The sequence below is a fragment of the Podarcis cretensis genome (assembly GCF_951804945.1).
Source record: "Podarcis cretensis genome assembly, chromosome: Z".
Classification (NCBI taxonomy): Eukaryota; Metazoa; Chordata; class Lepidosauria; order Squamata; family Lacertidae; genus Podarcis; species Podarcis cretensis.
The window spans coordinates 39,984,595-40,009,906 of record NC_137184.1 but is presented as its reverse complement, the minus strand read 5'-3'; the positions used below and the strand labels follow the sequence as shown (position 1 = coordinate 40,009,906).

At 44.1% G+C, this 25,312-nt stretch overlaps 2 protein-coding genes across 2 annotated transcripts in view; one reads left to right on the top strand and one right to left on the bottom strand.

Moving 5' to 3' along the window:
* Positions 1-4,971: 4,971 nt before the first annotated feature.
* The window catches only part of TMEM255A (transmembrane protein 255A), a 32,573-nt gene continuing 12,232 nt past the window's right edge, over positions 4,972-25,312 (bottom strand). The window contains exons 3-9 of the mRNA XM_079962893.1: positions 20,921-20,983; positions 18,159-18,248; positions 16,122-16,184; positions 15,150-15,238; positions 11,940-12,099; positions 10,793-10,936; positions 4,972-8,820 (exon numbers count right to left, since the gene is read on the bottom strand). Of these exons, the coding sequence (XP_079819019.1) occupies positions 8,662-8,820; positions 10,793-10,936; positions 11,940-12,099; positions 15,150-15,238; positions 16,122-16,184; positions 18,159-18,248; positions 20,921-20,983 (768 nt within the window). The 3' untranslated portion in view covers positions 4,972-8,661. The remainder of the gene's footprint in view (positions 8,821-10,792; positions 10,937-11,939; positions 12,100-15,149; positions 15,239-16,121; positions 16,185-18,158; positions 18,249-20,920; positions 20,984-25,312) is intronic.
* The window catches only part of ATP1B4 (ATPase Na+/K+ transporting family member beta 4), a 41,677-nt gene continuing 35,676 nt past the window's right edge, over positions 19,312-25,312 (top strand). The window contains exon 1 of the mRNA XM_079962885.1: positions 19,312-19,456. The gene's annotated coding sequence lies outside the window, so the exon portion shown is untranslated. The remainder of the gene's footprint in view (positions 19,457-25,312) is intronic.

Here is a 25,312-nt window from a genome sequence, read left to right as displayed (position 1 = left end):
CTATAGCATGTACAGCTTTGAAGCAAACATGGACAACCTGGTAGGGGGTGCTGTGACCCTTCAGCCCCCAAACTGGGCTTCTGGACAGGGACACCACCCTCCCAAGTTCCCTTAAGGGGAACTTCCCCTCAAATAGGTCCGGGTGCCCCTTCTCACTTCTCTTCTTAGATTCCAGACCCGATGCCTTTGCTGCCACCAAAGGAAAGATGAGGGCAAATGGAGGGTGCCTCTCCTTTTAATACCCCCCCCTGCAACTATACCTGAGAAAGGGAGTCTTATTCCAGTCCTGGGTTGGGCAACAAGATTTCTGCATTGCAGGGGGTTGGACTAGATGACCCTCATCCCTTCCAACTCGCAGCTCTGTCCCCGTCCTGCACTGCGCCACTGCAGATCTAGGCTCCCTGGTAATTTCAGGAGAACCGGGACATAATTGCTGAAACTTTTTAAAACTTAAAAGGGATCGTATCCTACTCAGAGTAGGCTGATTGAAACTAATGAACCTAAGTTGTTCACACCCTTTATTTTCAGTGGTTCTATTCTTGAGTATGACTTAATGTTGGATACAGCCCCAAATCATGCCTATAGAAGGCGTCTTTTTCTTTTGATTAAGTGTAAAAGAAAACTGGACAATAGGGTTCCAAGCTGTATGTTTTTGGTAGAAGAATCATACATGCAGGCATCTCAGGTTCCTTGCTTTTCCTAGGAAGAAAGTTTTAGTATCCAAAGTTGAAAAGTCCGTATAAAGTGTGTTTATATTTTTTGAAATCCCCTGCTTTTAGTAATTATGGGTTGGAGATGACGCTGTACCCGTTCTGTACCTTCAGCCATTTTTGTGACACCCTATCGTTTCAATATTAAAGCACCTGACTTTTGCTTTCTGTAGGGTTAAAAAGAAACACTTTTGGTTTCTATCCTCACTTATCACCTTTCTGTAAATATTAGCATGTTGACTGTGGGGAGGAAGGTTACTGTAACCTAAAAATGTGTTTGTACAGAAGAGCTAGATATTAACCAGAAACCCCATAGCAAATCTGTACTCAAGGTTAAAATAATAGTGGTTTATTGACACCATTCCAAACATGTCCTGCTTGGAACTAAGTGCCCTTGATTTTAGTTGAACTTGTTTCAGGCAAGTTCTGCTGCGTCCATCTTGCACGTTACCCAGAATAAGGCGGCACGCTTCTGGAAGTACCACATCAGTCTGCATTCGTGTTTTTCGAGTGCTTTGCCCATCACCTTGCATGCAGCAAGGGAGAACAGTTCAGCATATCCCTCTTCTTGCAAGTTTAATGCATGACACCTGACCATAGCTGCCAAGCTTCCCTTTTTTTTGCGAGAAATTCCCTTATTCCAGCGCTGTTTGCTGCTGCTTCCTGCTGCTATCCCGGATTGTTAGGTATTCCATAGACTGTCCCCGGGACAGGTGAGGCTGCTGATCCCTTATTTTCAAATCTGAAAGTTGACAGCTATGATCCCGGATTATTAGCTACCCCGTAGACTGTCCCCGGGACAGGTGAGGCTGCTGATCCCTTATTTTCAAATCTGAAAGTTGACAGCTATGCACCTGACCTACCTGCAGACTGAGCTGGTACAGTCTTTGATTCTGCCATGACTTTTCTGTATACAGTTGTACCTCGGTTTACAAACTTAATCCATTCTGGAAGTCCGTTCTTAAACAGAAACCATTTTTAAACTGTGGCGTGCTTTCCCTAATGAGGCCTCCCGCCGCTGGAGCCCTTCCACCGTTCGGATTCTGTTCTTAGACCGAGGTAAAGTTCACAAACCAGGACACTACTTCCAGTTTTGCGGAGTTCGTAAGCCAAATAGTTTGTAAACAGGGCTGTTCTTAAACCGAGGTACCACTGTAATGTATACAAACAACCCTTAAGTCCAAGTAAGTGGTATTGCGAGGGTGAGGTGGGTAGGAGAGTGTTAAGTTCTCCTTAATGATTTCTTTTCATAATCCATATCATGACATTCCAGTATAAAATTAAAACATGTAAGGGGGCGGGGAATATCAGTGCATTGCGTATTTATTTCCTACTAAAGCATAGAACTTTTTTTAAGGGGTGGGGGCCGTGGTTTATTCCATACTGGTTTCTACTGAGCTTTATCCTTTTTAAAAAATAATATTGAATCAATACAGTACTGTAATGTATATAATTTGTACAGTTTTTTTCCTTAACATACTTTCTTGGGAATTGTGTTTTGCTTTTCATTAACCAATACTTGACCTTTAGTTCTTAGAGCTTTGTATGGCAAAAAAATAAAAAGCTATTAATTTTCCCAATGTGCAAACAGTTTATTATTGAGAAAACAAAACGAAACAGTTGTTTCTGGGATTGCTGTTCATAGATGGCTTTTGCTGCTGCCCAGTTTTTGAAAGTCAGATTTGGATTCCTTTGCAGGCGTAAACTGAAGGAAAGAGGCGATTAATCTGAATAGGGACAATGACAAGTCTGTCGGGTCCAATGTCAGGTCCACAAGCAGTTTAGTCGTGCTGGCCAAATGACATGGAAAGCTGTCTGTGGACAAACGCTGGCTCCCTCGGCCTGAAAGTGAGATGAGTGCTGCACCCCTGAGTCGCCTTTGACTGGACTTAACCATCCAGGGGTCCTTTACCTTTATTTACCAATGAGAAACCATTGTTTTAACTCATTTATGTAGTATGTCTCAAAATCTAATTGTTTTTGCTGCTGTTATTTTTTTTAATTTTTTTTATTTATTCAGACTACTTTAACCCTGCAGTTTAGCAAAACAACAACAGAAAGTATCCCAGAGCACTTTATGTAAGCTTATCAAAAAGGCCTGCATTCTAGAAGACATAAGGGGGGGAAAGGGGAGCAAACAAGCACAATTCTTAAACAGGAATTTTAAAAACCAGCTGGGATTAAAACAATTCAGGAAGAAAAGGCAATGGAATGGCTCTGCTTTGCATCTCTTTATTTGCTGTTGCCTGATGCCAAATGAGGAAGATTTTGGCATGATGCCAAAATGAGGTAGAGCTGGTGTCCTACAGTGGAAGCAATCAAGTAGCCCAGCGTCTACTTGATTGTGAGCAATTCTCAGAGCCCTGCATCCAACTCAAGGCACAACCTACTTGTCCCTTATGACAATTGGTGACCCTGGGTCGAGCTGTACATCAAAAGATGGACCTATCAGTTCAGGAGAGTTAAATTGTGATGCAAACGGGACATTGGTACCAGCTACACACAAGAGAGGCTGCTTTTGTGCACATTATTTTTGGCTGAATTGGGGTAAAAGAATATGGAGTCATTTTGTTATTATTCCATTCATTTAGCTTGTTTTATATAGGTGATTGGTTTTAAAAACGTTTTTGTTTAGGAAGCACTTTCCACGTCAGCTCCTTTACTGTGGAACTTCAGAGCATCTACTGCAGACACACACACCATTTTGCAGCAGATGGTGTGTTTTTAAGGGTTCACACAATTCACTGGCTAGGCCTTTATTGCCCATGTGAGCTGAGAAGGCACCCTGTAGCAGCACACCCAACATTTCCCCCAAATTTCCCTTGTTGAGAAAGTCCCTCAGCCCCTCTAGATTGGTGTCTTTTTGTGAATGTGTTCTGCAACATGTCTTTATGCAATAATAGTGCATTATTATTCTGCTGTAGTAGTAGTTCTGTGATGCTTCCCCAATGTTATCTGGAGGGGGCACTCTTGCACTACAGCAGCACAACTAGGATAAAAATAAAATGAACCAGGACATCTGTAGTACAAAACATTAACAGGGCTTGATGCTACATGTCCACTTAGTGCATGTTCTGTATCTGCCCCCAAAGTGTTGCAGGCTCGATGAGTATGGAAAGCATGCCTGCATATAACTGCCCCAATACCATTATGAGCATAAATAATAAAAAAGCTGCCCAGAGTCGTTCGTGACTGGACTCAACTGTCAGGGGTTCTTTACCTTTTTTTTAGGAGCACAGAAAACTGCCTTGCTCCAAGTTGATGCATTTGCCCATCTAACCCAGTATCAAGCAGGCATTTTCCCTATCACCTGCTGCTATCTTTATTTAAACTCTAAGCCTGGGATCTGAATGCAAAGAGTGTGCCCTACCACTCATTTATTGGCCCCCCTTTTTTTGCTAGCTGTGAAAAGAAGCAGCGTACTTTTCATGTTCACCGTCAAATGCTTCTCTTTGTTACCAGGGCCTTAAATACAAGCAGCTCAGCTCACCTCTCTCCTTCCCTGCCAACCACCCTTTCTTTCCTAAGTTCTATGTGCCATTATTTCTGCTTTTGGTCAAAAGCCTGTACTTAAGAATTATTGCAGTTATTTACAGTGACCAAAATTCAGCTGCAGAAGCGGGATTATAATGGAAGCCATGTTTCTGTGCAAACATGGGGGGGGGTCCCCCAACATGGTGCCCTCCATATATCATTAGTATCATTAGACTACATCTCCCAGTAACCCCTCTGCATTGGCAATGCTGGCTGGGGCTGATAGGAGTTGTAGTCAAACAGCATTTGAAAGGCACCATGTCTCCTTAAACACTTTGTATAGCTGGGAGTGAAACCCTTTGTACTGCCAGCAGATGAGACTTCGGGGCCAGGCTGTTTAAACATGCTGTTCCTTTTAAAAAGCATGCTAGGGTTTGCTGTTCCTACTTGTATTGCTCACCTACTGCCTCCCTTTACAGTATTCCTTGCCCAACCCTCCACAGCTCCTTCAAGGCCCCCCCCCCCACCCATATACACAGCTCTTCTGCATCCTTCCAACCCTGCTTTATTCAAACCTCTGCTGTTGTTTATAACCACGATTCTAAAACCTGTCTTCTCCCCTCCTCCACCTTGAATTGATGCAAATCCAGGTTAGGAGGTGCTACAGATTCTCTTAATGGGGCTGTATAGTGACAGCCTTACGTTTTTATGTATATAGGCAGATATGCCGTTTATAGGGATAAGAATTTGGGAACCAGCTAACCCCGCCACAAAATTAAAATGTAAACAAAATTCTTACCATTTTTATTTTTATAAATTATTCCGAGGGCACATGAACCATGTGTGCATTACATTCTCACAAGAAATGGATTTGAAGATGATAATACAGCGCGTGTGACTTCTGTGTTTACATTTACAGGTGATTGCATACACTTCTATCAAAGCTAAAAAGCAACCTAGTCACCAGGGTGGAGATAACTGCTATTTTCTTCATGTAAAAAAAGAGACTTTTTTAAAAGCAGCAAGGACACTGTGACATAACCATTCCATTTGTTCAGATGTCTTTGGCACTCAATGATAATGAAATCTAAAGGTACTGTGTAGTCTGCTAGAGGCCAGCCCTGTTCTAGAGTAGCCTCTTAAGAGGTTAACACAATTAATGAAATCTTAGCGCAGAGTCAACCCCTCCCACTCCAAAAAGCTCGTGCCCTAAGATATTCTGGAGAAAAGATGGACATGGGGCAAGGAAGTGTTTAACTGCTCTGCTTAAGTTGCTTTGAAACCTGACAAACCTTGAGCAAAGCCCTGCAGAAGGGAATGAGAACACCACAACATTTTGGCAAACCTTGGGCTTATGATGCAAGAGAGCATGCATGAGTTACGCCCGTTTTATATAATGCCGAATGAACTAGAAGCTACACTGGGGAACCTGTGGACTTCAAGATGTTGCTGGACTCCAGCTTTTGGCGTTGCTGATGACGACTGCTGGCTGCAACTGATGGAATTTAGAGTCCAATGCCATCCAACGGGCCACAGGTTCCCCAGCCCTGATGGAAAACATCTCTTAAAATCCTCACATGATTTTAGGCAATGGGTTTTTAGGCAATGAATAACTTTTATAGCACATTCCTATCTTTGGCTACTTTGGAAGTAAATCTCACCAAGTTTGATTGGGCTTACTGCAAAGTAAGTAGATACAGCCTTGCAGCTTTAGTGTGATGCCGGGGCAGTAGCATTAATGAGAAGAGAAGGTCCAGGCTATTGAAATGCACAACTCTTCAGCTCAGGCTTTTTTTACCACCTGCTTCTGTGACTTTACACAATGAGGTTGGCCTGCAAGATCGGGGAGGTGCAGTCCAGTGTCTGGAGTCTACCGTGCTGGCTAACCCTGGTTTGTGCAAAGCATTCTGTGAATCCCAAGCAAACAGGGAACCGGTGAATGAATTGACAAGGTGAGAAGAACATACTCTAATACCTGTTTTTGTACAACTCTTTCCTCCCCAGAATGAATAGCATACAGTCTCTGGCCACAATTCAGAATAGCACTCAATTGGTGATAGGACACACAAGCTCACAAAGTCTTGAGAGCTCCCTAGTATCAGTATTAAGATGCTTAGCACATATGGGGTAGCCAATGTAGTGCCCTGGAAATGTTGCTGGCCTACAACTATCACTCCAGCAGGCATGGCCAATGGTGTAGAATGAAGTAGCTCAGAAACATCTGGAGGACACACTGGATACCCCTCTATTAAGCAATGCAATGCATGGCTTCCCAAACTCCTCCATCTCCTACAGCTTAAAAACAGACTTGATTAGCTACCATGAAGCAATTACACAATTCAGGTATTTAAATGTTGCAGTAAAATCTCTTTCATGTGTTTTCCTCCCAAACGCCAAGAAGTAGGTTAGGCTGGCGGCTCAGCAGGAATTTGAACCTAGGTCTGCATTGCTGTTTGCAGTGAACCATGGTCCAATTCACCAAACCGGCCACACATACAAAATGCAACTTTCTAAATTGCTAGAGCTGTGAGAGCTAAAAGCTTTCCAACTGCATTGTTCTTTAAAATATTAGTTTTTCTTATTCGGGGCAAATCCCCTTCCTTTGAAATCAGTCGCAAGCAGAAGCAGCCCTTTATAATAAATTCATTAAGGTGTTTGTTTGTTTGTTTGTTTAAAAGCAGGAATCTCCGGTCCACTTCAGACTGTGGTGGACTTTGCAAATAAGGGGAGAGATCTGTAAGAAGACACAGTGAACACTCACTAAGGATCTGTGGGGTTTTTTTTGGGGGGGGGGGAGACTTGCAATTATATATATACCTGCTTCAAACATTTGAGTGTTCCCTAATAAGATGTATGAGAGACTGCCAACATAAAGTGTAAACCAGACCACGATTTCCTAGGATTTGTACAAGCTGAGGATTCTGCATGCAGAGTTGTGTGTCATTTAAAGCTGACTGTGTAAGCCTATGAATAATGAGGGCATGCAGTCTAGGTCTAGCTGCACAGCTTAGAGGACAGTTAATGTTAGCCTCAGTTCCTGATCACCCAAGAGTCCCAAAATGGCTACACCGAACACTCTCTACTTGAGGGACTCCAGTGGTGTGAAGACAGGTGGGGAGCCTCCTCTTCTTGTGGAGGCTGAGCTGCTTGCACTATTTAAACCCCCCTATTTGTGTCATTTTCACGGGGAGCCGGCCTTATAATGAATCAGAACAATGGTCCGTCTAGCTGAGGATTGTGTGTACATTGCCTGGCAGCAGGATTTCAGGCAACGGTTTACACAGTGCTGCCAGGGACTGAACCTTGGAACTCCTATACGCAAGGCAAATGCCCTACCACTGAGCAGCAGAAGCAGCCACTGTGAGTACGGAAGACCTCCAGCTGCAGAACTTTATATAAAATGGGGTGTGGAGGATGAGCTGTAAGGGGTGGGCTTTGGCACCCCCCCTCCCACATCTCTTACATCTGTTTGTTTACATGCAGAGTGCCTGAACGCCCAAACAGGGCTTATGTTGCAACAGATGGTGGAAATCCAGTGCTTGAAGGGGCTAAGCAGCTTAATTAGCATCCTCTTGCAAGGAAAGAGGGGGAAGTTACATTTGATCATGTGCATCCAGCCAAACTGTGTGGCTTTTGTGCTGTTTACAAGAGCAGAAAATATTTGGCATAGCACCTGTTTTTGATTGTGGCTATATTAAAAACCTAACTAGGAAAATAAAGGCCAATTTATATGTATCCATCACCAACATATGTAAAGATAAAAAGTAGTGTGTGAAGCAACTTTTGTTTTTCTACTGTAAGGTAATGCTCACAGAATGTCGCTAGGTGTCAGTAGAATGCCATTTGCCTAACAAACAGCTGCACCTACAGTGACCTTCAATTCCCATTCAAAGGCCTATTTTCAGTGTGCAAAATTAAGGCTTCATATGTCTATTATTATTATTATTATTATTATTATTATTATTATTAATTCCTCCTACTAGTCTAGAGCATTCATTTCATACACTCAAGCTCTTGGGTTCCTCCTTTAAATCTTCACCGTCAGCTACATTCCACTCAGCCCAGCAATTTTGTTAAAGAGGAGAAAAGGAATTAGGAACACCAGTTTATCAACACCTTTTGAGAAAAGAAGGGTGTGCCTGATTAGCCACACAGCAATTTCAGCAATTTGCTCAAAGTGACCAAACCCTCAAAGCAACAAGTCCACAGCGGCCAACTAATCATGATGGATTTTGAAGAAGCAAACAGAGCAAGACTGCAGGTGCTGAATGCAGGATTTGTCCCTTCTTGCTGCTGGCACTTAGCATCAATTTGGCCTAGGCCTGGTCTATGGGAAGACTGTTGCAGGGTTCCCCTATTTTAAATGGATTATGTATGCTATGTAATAAGTGTGCCCCCTCTCTCTTCCCCACCCTCCCTCCAGTACAAAAAGGTTTCACAATTAGCCCCAGTGGCACAGTTTCTACCCGTCCTTCCTTCATGGCGTGTAAGGTGGTGGCTTTTCAAAAGGTGGAAAATACGGTGGGGAGTAACGAGGAGGAGCAGTAGGGGACCAGACGTAGCTTGGCGACGGCGACAGCGATAAAGGATCGTCAGAAAGGCCAGATGGTGTGGAGGCCGGGAAGACACTGGAATGCTGCAACGAAAGGGAGAGAGGTGGCTTCAGTATAGAGAAAGCTGCCTCAAGCACAGCCCAATCTTTGGTCCTTCTAGCTTATCATTGTCAACACCACCGTGGGAGGGGGAATCCTAGGCCTGAGAGCCAAATGTGGACTCTAGGCCCCTATTTCTGGCCCTCAGGACTCTACCTGGGCAGGCCTCCCCAGCTCAGGTGATACCTCTTACCTGAGAGCCACTGCCAGTACTGAGCTAGGTGTAGCAGTGATATGACCTGGAATTAAAACAGCTTCCTAGGTCATGCACTTCTGAACTATATACAGTGGTACCTTGTTTTGACTCCGGGATCTGTTCCAGAGCCCCAGGCACTCGACAAAAGGGATGCTCGATAAAGCGCCGTTTTGCGCATGCGCGCGGAGTGGTTTGCACTTCTGCGCATTGTGCAGTTTAGCACTTCTGCGCATGCGCAAGCAGCAAACTCGGAAGCAACCTGTTGCAGTACTTCCGGGTTTGCTGCAGACATTCACCAAAATGGATAGTCGACGGGGGCGGATGTTCGCGGAGGTATTACTGTATATAAATTCCTGCTTCATAGAACTGTAGAGTCAGAAGGGACCACAAGGGTCATCTAACGCTGTGCAATGCAGGAATCTTTCTGCACAATGTGGGGCTTGAACCCACCAGCCTGAGATGAAGCGTTTCATGCTCTGCTGACCGAGCTATCCCAGTAGCCTGGTAGCCCAGTTTGAGGTCCTTACAAAAATTCCACCCATGGCGAGGCGCTGGTTGTTACCTTTTACGACCTGGCTATGAGGCATTTCAGGGCATGTTGAATTTTTCAGCTTTTGAATTCCAGAATGAGGGGTGCTAAAAAGTTGTAACATGGCTTGGGAATTCAAAAGATCTTTTGGTTAAATTAATATAATTTAGTTTCGCTTGGTTAAGTAAAAATGTGTGTAAAATTGCATAGAAATCATTAAAAGAGACTGTCAAGTACTTGCAGTTATACTGTATGTTTATATTATTTGTATTTATTATTCCTTTTGTTCAGCACTTCCTGACATTTTCGGAAGGTAAAATTAGAATTCTTTGGTTTTCCGAAAGCAGTTTATGTGCTTCTTCACCAGGCACAGACTTGCCAAGCTAAATGTTGTCCAATCACAAAACTAATAGCAGATTTGAATTCCTCACACCCCCAAAACATATAGTTAAGACTTCAGCTTACTGAAGAAATTTGTAAAAATTAAGTTTCATGCCCTACTCCCCCATGTCAGCTTCAAGGACCAACTTGGTGAAATATGAAGATCATCGCAGGAAGAGGAGGATCAAGTTACCCCAGCAGTGAGAACCCTGGTGCCCTCCATATTAGAACTATAGAATCCAACTCTGGGCAATACAGGAATGTTTTGCCCAACGTGGGGTTCAAACCCACAACTCTGGGATAAAGGCTGGAACTACATCGATCTTTTAAACATTATTAGGAAGATATTAAAAGTAACGTTCTATAACGTTTAACATGCATTCCCTCTTTGCCAGCACCCTCTGGTGTCACATTTTAATAGCACATTTTAAACGTTATAAACCATGAGAGTAGATCTGCCCAAAGAGTCTCATGCTCTATCGACTGAGCTAAACTCCCATCATTCCTTGATTGTCAGCCATATCATCTGGGAGCTGATGGGAGTTGAAGCCGCATAACAACTGAAGGCCCACAGGTTCTCTACAATTATACAGGCTGAAACCGAGCAGAAAAGTGAAATGTGTTTCACCACACCTGCAAAAAAAACAAGGTAAAATTTGGAGCCAGGAACAGAGGCGAAATGACAGCAAGACGAAGGCAAAATAGTTTTCTCTCCTCCAAAAGATGGAACATAAAAGATTGCATAGAAAAAAGAGGCAGTTGTAACATAACTGCTTGATGGTGCATCCCCTCTGTAAAAAAAGCAGATTGATCTCTTAAGTAAGCACAGCAGCCATTTGACCCAACATACCTGGAAGTCATATGCTGAATACGGTGGCAGGTGAGGCGTGCTGTGGTAATATGTATTGTATGACGTCACCTGGGGTCTCGAGTAGTAAGATACAGTGGGCCGTGCATTCTCAACTGTGCAGTTTATAGCAGGAAGTGAGGGAGTCTATGAACACAATGGAAAACGGAAAACTCACTTAGCTTGTGGTCCATTTACTCAAATGGCCAGAGGAGATCAGAATACTGCAAGAGAAATGGGAGAAATACAGATCTTGCCTGTACACTACGATCTACCTCAGGGGTCCTTCTCAAGTGTCCCGCTGTGGGGAACCTCCTGGCCATGGGCCAAATCTGGCCTGACAGGCCTTCTCATTTGGGCAGCTGGGCTGCTCTTCCCAAGCCACACCCACCAGCCCCACCCCTTGACATCCTATATGACATCAGGTATATGGCTGTAAAAAGCAGGGTTGAAATATCCCTGTACATCATCTGAAATGGGGGGAGCTCAGTCCTGGTTGGTTCAGGTGTGTAAGGAACTCTCCTCTGCACCCAAATCCTGCAGAATGTAAGACTGGATCCCTCTGCCCATTAGCTAATGCATGGGGGAGTTCAAATGCCTTTACTCTTTTGGCCAACTCTGACAGGTGGGTGGGACGATCTACCAGAGATCAATAGGATGACAGAAGATGGAGAAGGTGTGTAGTCACGCTCACCTGTCAAAGCTGGCCTGCAGGTGGGAGGATGTAATTACCTGACTTGCCAAGACAAAAAGATTCCCCACCCATGAGTTTGGTCGTCATGCACAAGAGATATGGCCTTTCCTACAGTGGCTCCGAAAACTACGCAACTCCTTCCTGATGAATTTGAACCTTGCTACTTGAATTCTGGCATTTAGGGAGGCCACAAAGCCTTTCCCACTTCATGGCTGCCTTTAATAGCTACCAAAAAATGTCTCGTCACCTTTAACTGGTGCCCACCCAAAATTGCTCTGGTCTCCAGAGCAGCTTCTCATTTTTAATCTATCTTCTGCTGTGTCTGTCTATTTGTCCTTTGTCTCTCATTCCTTTGCACACCACATGGTGAGCACATAGCTCTAAAAAGTGACACAACACACTTGAAATAAATAAAAAATTACACTTCGTCTATGTTTCCTATGGACATCCTCTTACCATATCTTTGAAGCCTCCTAGGATTGCAGCAGTGATGATCCCGAGAAACAAGCCCACAATGTTCAAAATGGTTGCTGACCAGAGCAGGTGGTAAAGGTGAATGATATCTTGGCAGCTGCTGACGTCAATGTACTCGTAATAACCACCGGAAATCTCCACTCTGTTCAATCCAAAGAAAGGCAAAACATCTTTCAGAAAGGCAAAACATCTTTCAGTAGATAATCCTCATTTTGGGACACCTTTGCTAGAGGGACGTAAGAACATAAAAGAGTCCTGCAGAACTACTGTTTGGGGGGCAGGCAGGTATGGGGGTCTCCTGGTCTTGAATGGGGTAACTGTGCCCCTGAAGGACCAGGTGCGCAGCCTGGGAGTCATTTTGGACTCACCGCTGTCCATGGAGGCGCAGGTCAGTTCTGTGTCCAGGGCAGCTGCCTAGCAGCTCCATCAGGTACGTAGGCTGAGACCCTATCTGTCTGCAGACTGTCTCGCAAGTGTGGTGCATGATCTGGTTATCTCCTGCTTGGACTACTGCAATGTGCTCTCTGTGGGACTACTTTTGAAGGTGACCCGGAAACTACAACTAATCCAGAATGCAGCATCTAGACTGATGACTGGAAGTGGCCACCGAGACCATATAACACCGGTCCTGAAAGACCTACATTGGCTTCCAGTACGTTTCTGAGCACAATTCAAAGCATTGGTGCAGACTTTTAAAGCCCTAAATGGCCTCAGCCCAGTATACCTGAAGGAGCGTCTCCACCCCAGTCGTTCAGCCTGGACACTGAGGTCCAGCTCCGAGGGCCTTCTGGCGATTCCCTCAGGGAGAAGTGAGGTTACAGGGAACCAGGCAGAGGGCCTTCTCGGTAGTGGTGCATGCCCTGTGGAACTCCCTCCCAACAGATGTCAAGGAAATAAACAACTATCAGACTTTTAGAAGACATCTGAAGGCAGCCCTGTTTAGGGAAGTTTTTAATGTCTGGTGTTTTATCATGTTTTTAATATTCTGTTGGGAACTCCACAGAGTGGCTGGGAAAACCCAGCCAGATGGGCGGGGTATAAATAAGTTAATGTTATTGTTATTTGGCCGAAGGCCCATCTGGTCCTACATCCTCTTCTCATAGATGCCTGTGGGAAGCCCGCAAGCAAGACCTGGCTGCAACAGAGCTCTCCCCACCTGTAATTCGCAACAATTCATATTCAGAGACCCCTTGCCTCCAACCGTAGAGGTAGGTTTAAGCCATAGCAGTTAGCAACCATTGGCAGAACTACACTCCTTCACAGAGTGCAAAGTTAAAAGAATAGGATTTGCTGTCACAAGTTGTGTGGTGATGGCCAGCAACTTATATGGGTTTTAAAAGGGGTTTAGGCCAATTCATGGAAGATAAAAGTTATCAATGATTACTAATCAAGGTGGTTAAGTGCCATCTTTAGGATCAGGGGGAGCATGTCTCTAGATAACATTTGCTTGAGATGGAGAACAATGGAAGATGGTTTATTGCCTTTTGTGCTCTGCATCTGTGCTTCCTAGAGGCACTTGACTGCCTACTGTAGAAAACAGGGAGTTGGATGTGTTAAGCCAGGTATGGGGAACCACTGGCCTTCCAGATGTTCCCAAACTACAACCCCCATCAGCTGCAGAAAGCATGACAAAACGCCAGGGGTGATGGGAGTTTAATTCAGCAAAATCTGCAGGGACAAACGTTCCCCACACCTGATATAAGCCTTGGTCTTTTCCAGCAGGGGCTCTTCTTATATCACTGTATAATTTTCTCTCCATGGTAAATTTATAGTATTTCAGGAGCGCCTTTGGGGACCAGTTAGTCTTTCTGTTGCAAAAAAAAGGAGTCCAGTGTGGATTTTTCTGCTGCTCTGGTTTCAGATGGCTGTGATTGTTTAACATTAAAAACAGCTATCTAACAGGGTTTTTTTGCACTTTCAAGTGTTCAAATCTTTTCACAAACATCATTTAACTGTAATCCTTACAACAACCTTGTAAGGTAAATCAGTGCTATTTTCTCCATTTTGCAGATGTGGGGAATAAGGCACATCTGCTAGTCTCTGGTCACTTAGTGAGTCCACAAGTTTGAACCAGGGACTTTTGGATCTGCAGCTCAGGCTGCAACCCTATACCCTAGGGGTGGGGAATCTTCTTGGGCCAGATCTTTATCTCCCTCTACCCTGTGGGCCAACTTTGACAGCACCAGTTAATTACCTAATGTCATAATGATGCTTACCCAACGTTGGTAGGTTGCATTAAACCCTCCTGGCTTTAAGTAAACCACCAAGAACAGTAAACAGAAAAAGGTACAGAGGGACAATCTGACTTTGCAGGCTGCCAGCTGAATGACATGACCCACTAAAAGTTATCTCTATAGCACAAAGCTCAGACCTCATTTGCACTTTACACTTAAAGCAGTATAATGCCACTTTAGTCATCGCTTGCCTCTAGGAATCTTGGGACCTGTTGTTTGTTAAAGGTGCTGAGAGTTGCAAGGAAACCCCTATTCCCCTCACAGAACTATCATCCCCAGAGAAGTCTAATAAGCAATCGCTTTCCCCAAAGAATTCTGGGAAGTGGAGCTCTGTGAGGGAAATAGGGTTCTCCTAACAACTCTCAGGGACGTGGGTGTTGCTGTGGTCTAAACCACGGAGCCTCTTGGGCTTGCTGATCAGAAGATGGGTGGTTTGAATCCCCACAACGGGATGAGCTCCCATTGCTCTGTCCCAGCTCCTGCCAACCTAGCAGTTCAAAAGCATGCCAATGCAAGTAGATAAATAGGTACCACTGCGGCAGGAAAGTAAACGGCGTTTCCGTGTGCTGCTCTGGTTTCGGTGTTCAGTTGTGCCAGAAGCGGCTTAGTCATGCTGGCCACATGACCCAGAAAAACTGTCTGCAGACAAACGCTGGCTCCTTCGGCCTGTAAAGCGCTGCAACCCCAGAGTCATCTGCGACTGGACTTAACGGTCAGGGTTCCTTTACCTTTACCTTTTAACAACTCTCAGTGCTGTTAACAAATTACATTTCCCAGGATTCTTTGGGGAAAAGCCACAGCTGTTTAAAGTGGAGTGATACTGTTTTAAATGTATAGTGCAGATAGGGTCTCAGCCTGAAACAACTCCTTCATACTCAAGACTGCAGGATTGACCCAGGGGCTTGAGCTCCCCCATTTCACTCTCTGCCTACAGGTGAGGCTTTTCCATGCCACTCACCTCCCACAGTTGTAGAGGTCGCAGCAGAAGCAGGTGTTGCCTTTGATCTTGGGCGTGCAGGGGCTGCGGTGCTGGGGGTGGCAGACTGCCTGTTTGAACAACAGAGACAGGGCTTACAGAAGCTGAAGACCATCTCTTTCTGGAATTGGCAGGTTTGCTCCTACAGCATTTCCAGAAGCCTGTTTCTGATTTGTACCACTTCTGCTTAATTGCAAGTGCGAGAGCATGCGTCTGAATGCTCCCACGCCACAAACAGTAAACAAAAAAATGTCACTACAGACCTTCATCCCTAGCACATCAAGAAGATATCTTATATAAACTATTTCCCCTGAGACAAACTTTTCAATATGCACTGATTTTATTTTTTAACACAGAGGAGCATGTGCTTTCCTCCCCCTGTAGTCGTGCACTCTAGAAACATCATTTTTTGTTTATGAGAACAAGATTTCTGAAGGGCTGGAAAAGTTTGGTTCCTGCAGACCAGACAGGTGGAGTATTTGAACAGGCAACTTTAGAGATCAACAAATCTGCCAATTTGGGTTTTTCTCTCTTCTCGTTTTTCCAGTTCAGTTCTCCGTGTTTCTGCATCCTGTTTTTTTTTAAAGTCCTCTCAAAAATGTAGTGCAATTTTGTCCTAACATGCACATTTTTGTAGACAATTTTGTCTAATATACACATTTCTGCAAAGCAATATTATACATTATTTCTGCACATTTTAAAATGCACACTTTCCCTTAACATGCACATTTTTTTTACACAATTATTTGGTTGGAGAATTGCATCCCAACATTTGGAGAAGTGCAGATTTCAAAGGATGGCTGTGTTTCAGTTCGTGTATTGTTTTAGAAAGGAGGAATTAGGTAGGTTTGCATTAAAATTCCAGCCAAACTGCATTTCTCCCTCATTTATCACCCAGAATTTCCTGCTCACTCATGTTGCAGAAACTGAGGGAGCAGGAGCACAGTGACCCACCTCTGGCTGAGCTGTACTTTTGGAATAGTAGTGACATCGTCCTGCATACAGTGGCCTGAGATCCTGTTAAAAAAAAAAATAAGAAAAATAGTAGGGTAGAGTTTAAAAAAAATGAAAAAAGAGGAAGTGAATCAACCCTGATTTTTTATTTTTTTTTTTGCTGAAACAGTGGGCAGATGCTCAAATTAACCATATTTTCAGACATCCTACCGCCTGCTTGAAGGAAGCACAAAGGAAAACGACACCCAGTAGTGTGCAAGAACATAAGAACAGGCCTGCGGGATCAGGCCAAAGTCCACCTTCCTGAGTGATATCTGCAGCTGCTAGGGTTCGCATATGTCCCTCTTTTTCCAGGACATGTCCTCTTTTTCATGAGTATGTAAAATGAGAGTCGTCATAGCGATCCACTGTTGAAAGTAGAAGTCGGCAAATGTGTCCTCTATTTTTTTGCTCTTCAAAATATGGCAACCCATAATACTACAATACCACTAAGCACTATAATACCACTTTAAACAGCCATGGCTTCCCCCAAAGAATTCTGGGAGCTGTAGTTTGCTAAGGGTGCTGGGAGTTTTTAGGAGACCCTGTTATTTCCCACACAGAGCTACAACTCCCACAATTCACTGGGAAAAGGTACTTCCTCCATTCTCAACCTCTTTTTTATCACTTTGAAAAGCTCTTTGTTTGGGCTTTTATTGCAAATTACAGCCTCCTTAATGGTTAATATCAGGAAAAGCCTCTGCAGTGCCCTTCAGCCAAGCAAGAGATGAATGCAATAGCACCCTCCTCATTGGTGCTCCCCAGCAACAGATACTTCTGATACTGGAGTACTCTTGTGGGACACTCTTCTGTTATAGCAGAACAAAAGTGGCACAGAAACAACAAGGCAATGGAATATTTGTGGTTTGAAAAATGTGAGAAAGGCAGCCTGATATAACTAGCATGTTTAGCTCTAGTTAGTGCATGAAGGAGTAAAGACAGTTGTTCCTAAAAGTGACCAGGTCACTTCCGCTAACTTCCTAACACAAAGAAAAGCTGGATTCTGCATCTCAATGCAAACTGATAGGTGTCTGTAGAACTCTGCATTTTATCTTGCTATTATAACTACTTCACATAACTTATTTTGATTCTGCTAGTCATAGCAAGGGGCAAGCTGCTATAGCAGGCACTGACTTCACCCCCCAAATGCTAGAGATGTTAAACCTGTAGCTGAATGAGGTGGTAAAATAGGCTATACCACTTCTGTGTGTGTGTATGTGTGTTTGTGTCACATTTTGAAATGCTTTTTTCTCTACAATGAAAACAAAAACACACTATGCAAACAGAAAACCAGCAAAGCAGACTGGGCTGGGCTGTCACCTTTCTCCCTGGTGTGTTAGGTTAAGGATTTTTTTTTAATTTGTAAGGTTTTTTTTTTTTTAAAAAAAATAGAAGGTAAGTGTTAAAAATTGGCACCTCCTCATCTGAAGCCTGAAATGGAACACCCTATGCTTCGAACCAGGGGACCAACTTGGGCCCCAGGATATGGATGGCCAGCACACCAGTGTGACTTCATGACATCATGTTGAAATGTGATGTCATTACGCCCCGCAGCCTCAGAACCTGACTTCCAGTGGCACTGCAAGCCAGGTTCCCAGACCTCACAAGGCGTTGGACAGCATCTCCAAGGTCTCGGATGTGACTTCCTCTGCTTTGCAAAGCACTGGAAGTTGCATCAGGGGGCCTGCAGTGGGTCTGAGCACCCACAACCAAATTTTTGTGCGTGCTCAGGCCCCACTAGAGATGGCGCCCCTGCTGCCAACTCATTCCATTGCATGCATAAGCCAGGTCTCATGAGGTCCTCTGGACTTCCCACTTAGCAATGCCCACATGCTTTCAGGCATGTTCATTGCCATGACCAAGAAACTGGATTATGCACACAAATCCTTTATTTTGTGCTTTCCCACAGCTCTCTCTAGTGTGCAAGTATGCGGCCCTGCTCAACATGCGTGGAGGACGTGGCAATGCAGTCACATATCGCAGTCGGCTGCTACTCACTATGTGCCTGGCAGCAAACACACCATCCACAATGGCACAGCAGAAGGCAGCGATGACGCCAAAGCTGATGAACACGATTGAAGCAACCAGCTGTGGGAAAAGATAAAGCTACATGGAATCATCTGCTTCTATATTTAAAAAAAAACATGCAAGGTTTTGCCCTATCCTCGATTATATTTTCTGGAGCTGCTGATTTATTGATATGCTGGCTGACAACTGCTTATTCCTTTTTTAAGCAGGTTTGTATAGTTTAATAACCCAGATCAATCTGCTAATAGGAGCTAATGGTTAGATTTCTGCTGCCTGAAATATCCTTTAAAATATTAATGTTTGGATATAAATGACAAGAAAATCACAGTATTTTTTTAAATAAAAAAAACACATACCACAATACATCTATGCATATGATTCTTAAACACTCTCCATCCCAATAAATAATTAATAAACATTCAATGTGTACACAATTTCTTATTTTCATGAAAAAGCTATTGCTATTATTTAATATTATCATACAAAAATAGATTACAGTGATAAGCAACTACATTTTGACCTAGTGAACAGGAGAGGAGAAACTTCGGTCCTCCAAGTATTGCTAAACTACAACTCCCATCAACCCTACCAAGTCTGGCCATGATGGGAGTTGTACTTCAACAACATCAGCAGGGCCAGAGAGTTCCCCACACCTACTCTGGAGGTCAGTTTCTAATGCTGTTCGTCCTTCTTTAGTTGTCGTTTTTTTAAAAGACATATAGGTAATCTACTCCCCTCCACAAGATTCTCAAGTCTTGTTTTATATCTTTGGCTAACGAGTCCCCAAAGCCATAGTTTTCTTGATCAATCATCACGGCAGCTTGCTCAAGTACTTTAATTGCTCATAGAGCTTTCTCAGTAAATCAGTTTTTTTAAAAAAGGCTTCCATGAGCCCTTGCTCTATGTAATACCTACAAATAATAGAGGCTCCCTTCAGCTCAGTGCTACAGCAATTGCAAAGGCATGTGTGCAAAATGCTACTCTCCCAAGTTTTGGGAGGGTTAGGACTGGAAGCATTGTCCCAAGACTGTGGTTGGCAAAAGGGAAAGAGCCAGTGTCTAGAGCTGATGACAGAAGACAGAGGAATGGAATTCTGAAAGCACAACTCGGAATGCAAGATGGAACGGAATGACCAAGATTAGCTGATCCCTGCATGACTCCTGCAGCCTGGGCAACCGGCCACTGAGGAAGACTACTGGGGCAGCATCCCCTGGGGCTGCCAGGCCACTGCTGTTCCACCTGACTACTTCCTGATTACCTGCCCCAAGGTACTTGCATTATTACATAGAACTACTGCTTCTCCGTCACAACGGGTGGTTTATACAGTTTAAGAGAAGAGCTGTGGGTCAGGAAAATGGGGGGAGAAGGGAAGGAAAGCAAGCCGATTCAAGATACTGGCTGTTTCACAATGTTATTATAAGCGAAATAGTTATATAGTGGAGCTCCAGGAGTCAGTTCTGGGAAGAGAAGGGGCCTAGAAGTGACCGTTTATTTGATTATTTTGACATAACAGCAGAGATCGGATTCCAAAAGCTGCTTATGCCAATGAAAACCCCAGCAGAGATATATACAACCACTGGGGTTACACAGATGTCTTTATTTTATGTATGGCGGCCTCTTCAGGCCTGTGGCAGTTGATGACATAGTCTGGATTCTAGACTCCTCCCTATAGAGTAGTGGTGAGGGACCTATGGCCTTCGGAGATGTTGCTGGACTCCATCAACCCCAGCCGGCATGACCAATGATCAGGGATGATGAGAGCTGTGGCCCAACATCTGGAGGGCTAGAGTTCCCCCCACCGTGGCTCCAGGGAGAGGGATTTGCAGGTGGACTTGGGGTTGGCCTGGCTGATCTTGAGGTTGCTAACCCACAGAAAGCAGCCGTTCAACAGGGAGGGCCCTGCTAGACCACTTTCCCCTGAGGTGCAGCCTGATGGAACTGCTGCCAACGAAGGCAATGGGAAATGGATAGCTCTGAATAGGTCCGAGTTGAGTTGATGGGGTAACCACCTGGCTGGGGCTCTGGCTTTGCTCCCTGCTTCTCAGACCCATCCATCTGGGCAAAGGTGGTGGCCTTGTTTAAGGGTTACTGCCAGAGGGGCCACTTTTGGGTTCCACGGGCACCTTGACAAACCACAGCGAAGCACACAGCTCAATCTGTTGGCAACCTCTGGCTTGAGGAAATGCTGAGCTTTTTAGGAGAAGCGTTGCTTCTGCTTCAATGCTTTTGCTGTCTTTTATTATCTGCTGTTGATTTTTATTGCTATACATTGTATTTCTAATGCTTGCAAGTCACCCAGGAAATATTTATTGAGGGGAGGCTATAAACATTTTAATAGATAAATACGTTGGTCTACGACATGCTTTGCAAGCAAAAGAATAGCTAGGTCTAGTTCCCAATACCTCCAGTTGAAAGGGTCAGGTTAATAGGTGGTTACCTCTTCAGACCTTGTAGAGCTACTGCTAGTGAGAGCAGACATTACCAAGGTAGATGGGGATCAGTGGTCTCAGGTAGCTTCCAATGTTCATTAGGTGAATCCATGTATCTCAGTGACAGAGTACACCCTTTGCACTCAGAGTCCTGGGTTCAGTTACTGGTACCACCTGGTAGGGTTGGGAAGGACCCTGGCCTGAGAGACCAGGTGAACTGCTGCCAGTCAGTGTGAGGAATATTGAGCCAACATGACAGTTAACTTAACATGACAGTAACTTTACAACTGTTACAAAACTTACCATTTGCCTTTTGTTTTCTATCAAATTTGATCCAATAATTCCAAGAAATGACCCAAAGCCAAGCTGAAAGGCAAGGTTTTAAAAAATATGTTTTAGATCTTGTAGAAGCTATCCATTTGAACCATTTAGTACAGATGCAGAATTAGAAACCAGGGTTGGGGAGGGGAGGGGGGAGACCACACACCACATATTCAGTCAGAAGCCTTAAAAATCTGAGGATATTTTTTAAAAAAGAAACAAAACAAAAAACCAGAATCACCAAAATATTGCAACAGTATTCCTGATTTTTACCAGTGGAAGTAAATCATGTAATAAAGAGATTTTAGAAATTAGGCAAAATGCATGCAAAAATAATTTTTAATGCAGGTTGGCGGCAATAATGCAGCAATGGTCTTACAATTGATTGACATAACTGGAGTAGCCAACTGAAGCAGACTTCCGATTGAGTCAAGGACTTCTTATTCATACATTTCTTATGCTACCTGCTTAATAAATGTAGCTGGCAGGCACCACCAATCTCAGAGCCATCACATGGATCTGGCAGTAGCATAAAAACTATCCCACCGCTGGCAGAATTTTTGGTCTTTTTTCTGCACCAAAGCAACAGCTATTGCTACCTGTGATGCTGCTTCCACAGGAGGATGAGAACAGCTTTAATCAGCTCAGCTACACAAGCTGCTGTTTACTGGGAACCCAGAAAGACAGGCATGCCAGGTATTAGGGGCAACACAGCAGAACAGAGCCAGGTGCTTGCCTCAAACAGCTCTTCTGATTCTCAACTTTGACCTCTGGGTGCAAGATTAGGAAAGGATGAGGTTGTAAAGAAGAGGAGGATTCTGCAGACCTCTTTGCAGAAACTAATATGATCATAACATGGGTTCATCCCGTTCTATCCTCTCATCAAGCAATAACTTGCATGCATAAATGTGCAATCACTAGTTGATTGTCACAGACAGGGTTTTCATACCAGCCAAGGAAGAAACGCTTCCTCGCTGAAACAGTTCACACATGTCTCGATGAGCATAAACACATGACGTATGTGCACATGTAAACCAACCTGCTGGCACTGACTATGTGCTGATTAGTAAACACCACTGCTACTTGAGAATTAAAACTTCAGGGTGGCCAAGATCCCTGTAGACAGGTGCAACCTTCCGCTCAGTGAGTAGTGCATGAGGTGTCTTAGTGCAAGTTGCTTATTCACCCCAATTGTGATGGGCTTCCTTGCCTTGTCATCCTCTATATAGTTAGTGATTATGGATGGGGGCGGGGAGAAGAATTCAATGCAGCACTAAGTTCAAGTCCCTTAGTGGTGCACTAGTTGCGCGAGTGTAATATTTGACACAGGATATGGTGCAGCAAGTTCTCATGGCTGATCACAGAATAGTCTTCTGTTGCCCCAATACATCCTGTTGCATAACAAGCTTCTCCTAGCAAAACTGTTGCATAGGACATCATGTTATGCAACTATTATTCTCACCCTTGTACTAGCACATCATCCTCGGTCAGAGAACACTGAATCCAGATATGGATTCCATCTGCCTGTGCATCTAATTACCCATAACCTGGGTCATTTGCTGGTCACAGTGGTTGCTTAGTGAGCTGTCCATTCACCAGAGCGTGTAAGTGCCAAAATGCTCTTAATGGAATAAATTAGCAAAAAGCCCATGATAGATGACAGATCCATGGGACATGATTGAAGGAGCGAAGCGTTATTAAGGGCAGGGTAACCCTGTGTCAAAGGGTGGTTTTATTTTTCTCTGTTGCAAATGTTCTCAAATGCGGCACCTCACTTCCCCAACAGTAGCAGATGTGGCAGGGAGGAAAATGAGATGTACTTGTATACTAAGTTTACTCCTAGTGGTTCCAGCTGCAGGGATCGGGAGTCAATCAACTGAGAATGAAGTTGCTTCTATCTGCGCACAACTCCTTCCAGCGTTTTGTTGCCCAATCATGCTAGAATGTGACAGAATGGTGGCTCACTGTATAGCAGGAGTGGAGAATCTGTGGTCCTCCAGATGTTGCTGTCATCCCTAAGCACTGAGCTCCTGTCATCCCTAAGCACTGGGCAGGCTGACTAGGGCTGATGGGAGTTGGGGGGGATGTCACAGGTTCCTCCTCCCAGCTGTAAGCTGTGGAAGTGTTATAGTACAGTCATACCTCATGTTACGTTTGCTTCAGGTTGCATCCTGCGCGACCCAGAAATACCGGAAAGGGTTACTTCCGGGTTTCACCGCTCACACATGCACAGACGTGCAAAATGACATCATGCTCATGCGCAGAAGCAGCGAATCTTGACCCATGGGTGCGCAGATGCAGGTTGCATTTTTTTCAGGTTGCGAACGGGTCTCTGGAATGGATCCCATTCGCAACCAGAGGTACCACTGTACATGAAAGATCCTTAAAACTGGATGGGATAACATCCAGATCTGTTTCTATGATTGTATTAAACACTGGCAGGAAGTAACAGTGGACTTTAGAGTACTAACAGATAATATTATAAAGGAATTAAACAAGGTGTTGTGTAATACAGCTGTTTAATACAGGGGTCAGGAATCTGTAGCTCTCCAAGCCTCAGCTGGAACGCCTCATGGTTAGAGTTGAGGGGAGCAACATCTGAAAGGCCACAGAGTCACCATCCTTGATTTAATGCATCAGTTTACTCAGTAGAGTACTGATTACATTAGGGGCTGGTTCATATGCATTGGTTAGCATGGGAACAAGACCTAAGCAGGTAGCAAAAGCACAGATACCCAGATATGGCCCCTCCTGAGAACCTCTTTGAACATTCATCCTTATTTGCATGCAGAATGCTTACATGGTGGTTAGACCAAGGGCGCCTCCAGACTAGTGTTTCACCTCCAGTCACCCATGGATGCATTTTGCAACATGTCAATAATCATGCACTGGTGATGGATTCTGATTGGACCTCCCCAACATCATTATGCTTTGGTAGTTCTTTGATGCTTCCCCAACATGACCACATTACTGCCATGTGGAGGGGCACACCTGCGCTACGCCTGCGCAACAGAAACGGGACAAAGGAGCATTTGTGGTATGAAAAATTACAGGACTTCAGCAGGAAGCCACAGTTCATGCACCAGTTGAAACTGAAACTTTTGCAGGTGCAAATGGGATGACGTGTAACTGCCTCAACACCTTCATGAGTATAAATCATCATGAATGCTCAATAAATAGAATGTCTGGAAGGGCCCTATATCTGGTCTTTACTTACCAGTCATTCCAATTTGTTTGTGGGACAAATTATGATTATTGTTATAATTACAATTATTGTTTTAAGACAATGGGCATTCATCCTGACTTCCTTGTGGGGTGCTTACACATCTTCCCACTAGTCATTTGCTCATCCCACACTTTTAAATGCATTTCCTCATCGCTTTCCAAATGACAAAAATGTTATGTTTTTATTTTTAAGTGGGTTTCTTGTGCTAGGTTGACAGAGTGCCTTAACCCATTTTAAGTGTGCCAACCTAATGTTCTGATGCCACTACCAGGCTACAAAATCAGCTTACACTCTCTATGAAATGCCAATTCATATATACCGGTACATTAGGATTACAGCATCGGGCTTGTATGTGTGAACAAGACATTAGAGGTTTACATGCAGGGAGATAACATAACAAAGAGCAAATGGTCTGCTAATGGAAACAATTACACATTTAACTGTGAGAAATAAGGCAATGCATGTGTGAACCAACCCAAAGTGTGCTAAGCTAAGAAACACTTGCTAGCTTGATGGTTTCTTTCTGCAACCTAGAGATCAGAGTGGAAATGTCCACAGTCTTGTACCATGTACTGACATTTTGAATCATTCCAGCTGAAATGAGAGTATTTGCTCCGCAGTGCACCTACATTATCCTGCGGCCAAGATTGCATGGACTGACATTTAAGGGGCCAGAGTAGTAGATATTCTGACTCTGCCCTTTTGACGGGATCACTTTCCAACATTCTGATGAGAAAAATGAGAACAGAAAGTGTTTCAATATTTTAAGAGCAGAATGAAGATCCCTTCTGAAAAGGGTTGGTGTATTCCACCCAGAAGAGATACAGAAAAGATATAGAGAAGGGGTAGGACATTGCAAAGACCCAACTATCTTAAGCATGCACTGGGCAAATCCAACATTGGCTTTCTGAGTTCTCATATGTACTAAGCTATCTCAGGACACCCTGCATTCTGAGCCAGCTTGCTAAAAACAAATCCAGATGGCAGAGATAGGCTACAAATTCAGCAGCAAGGCATTCTGTGGGCTAATAGAGACATGCATGGTACAGGACATGCAACATCAAAGGCAAACACGGACAAACAGTTCAGCATAGAGATTTAACACCAGAACCAGAAATTTTTGTAGCACTCCACACCACACTAATCCA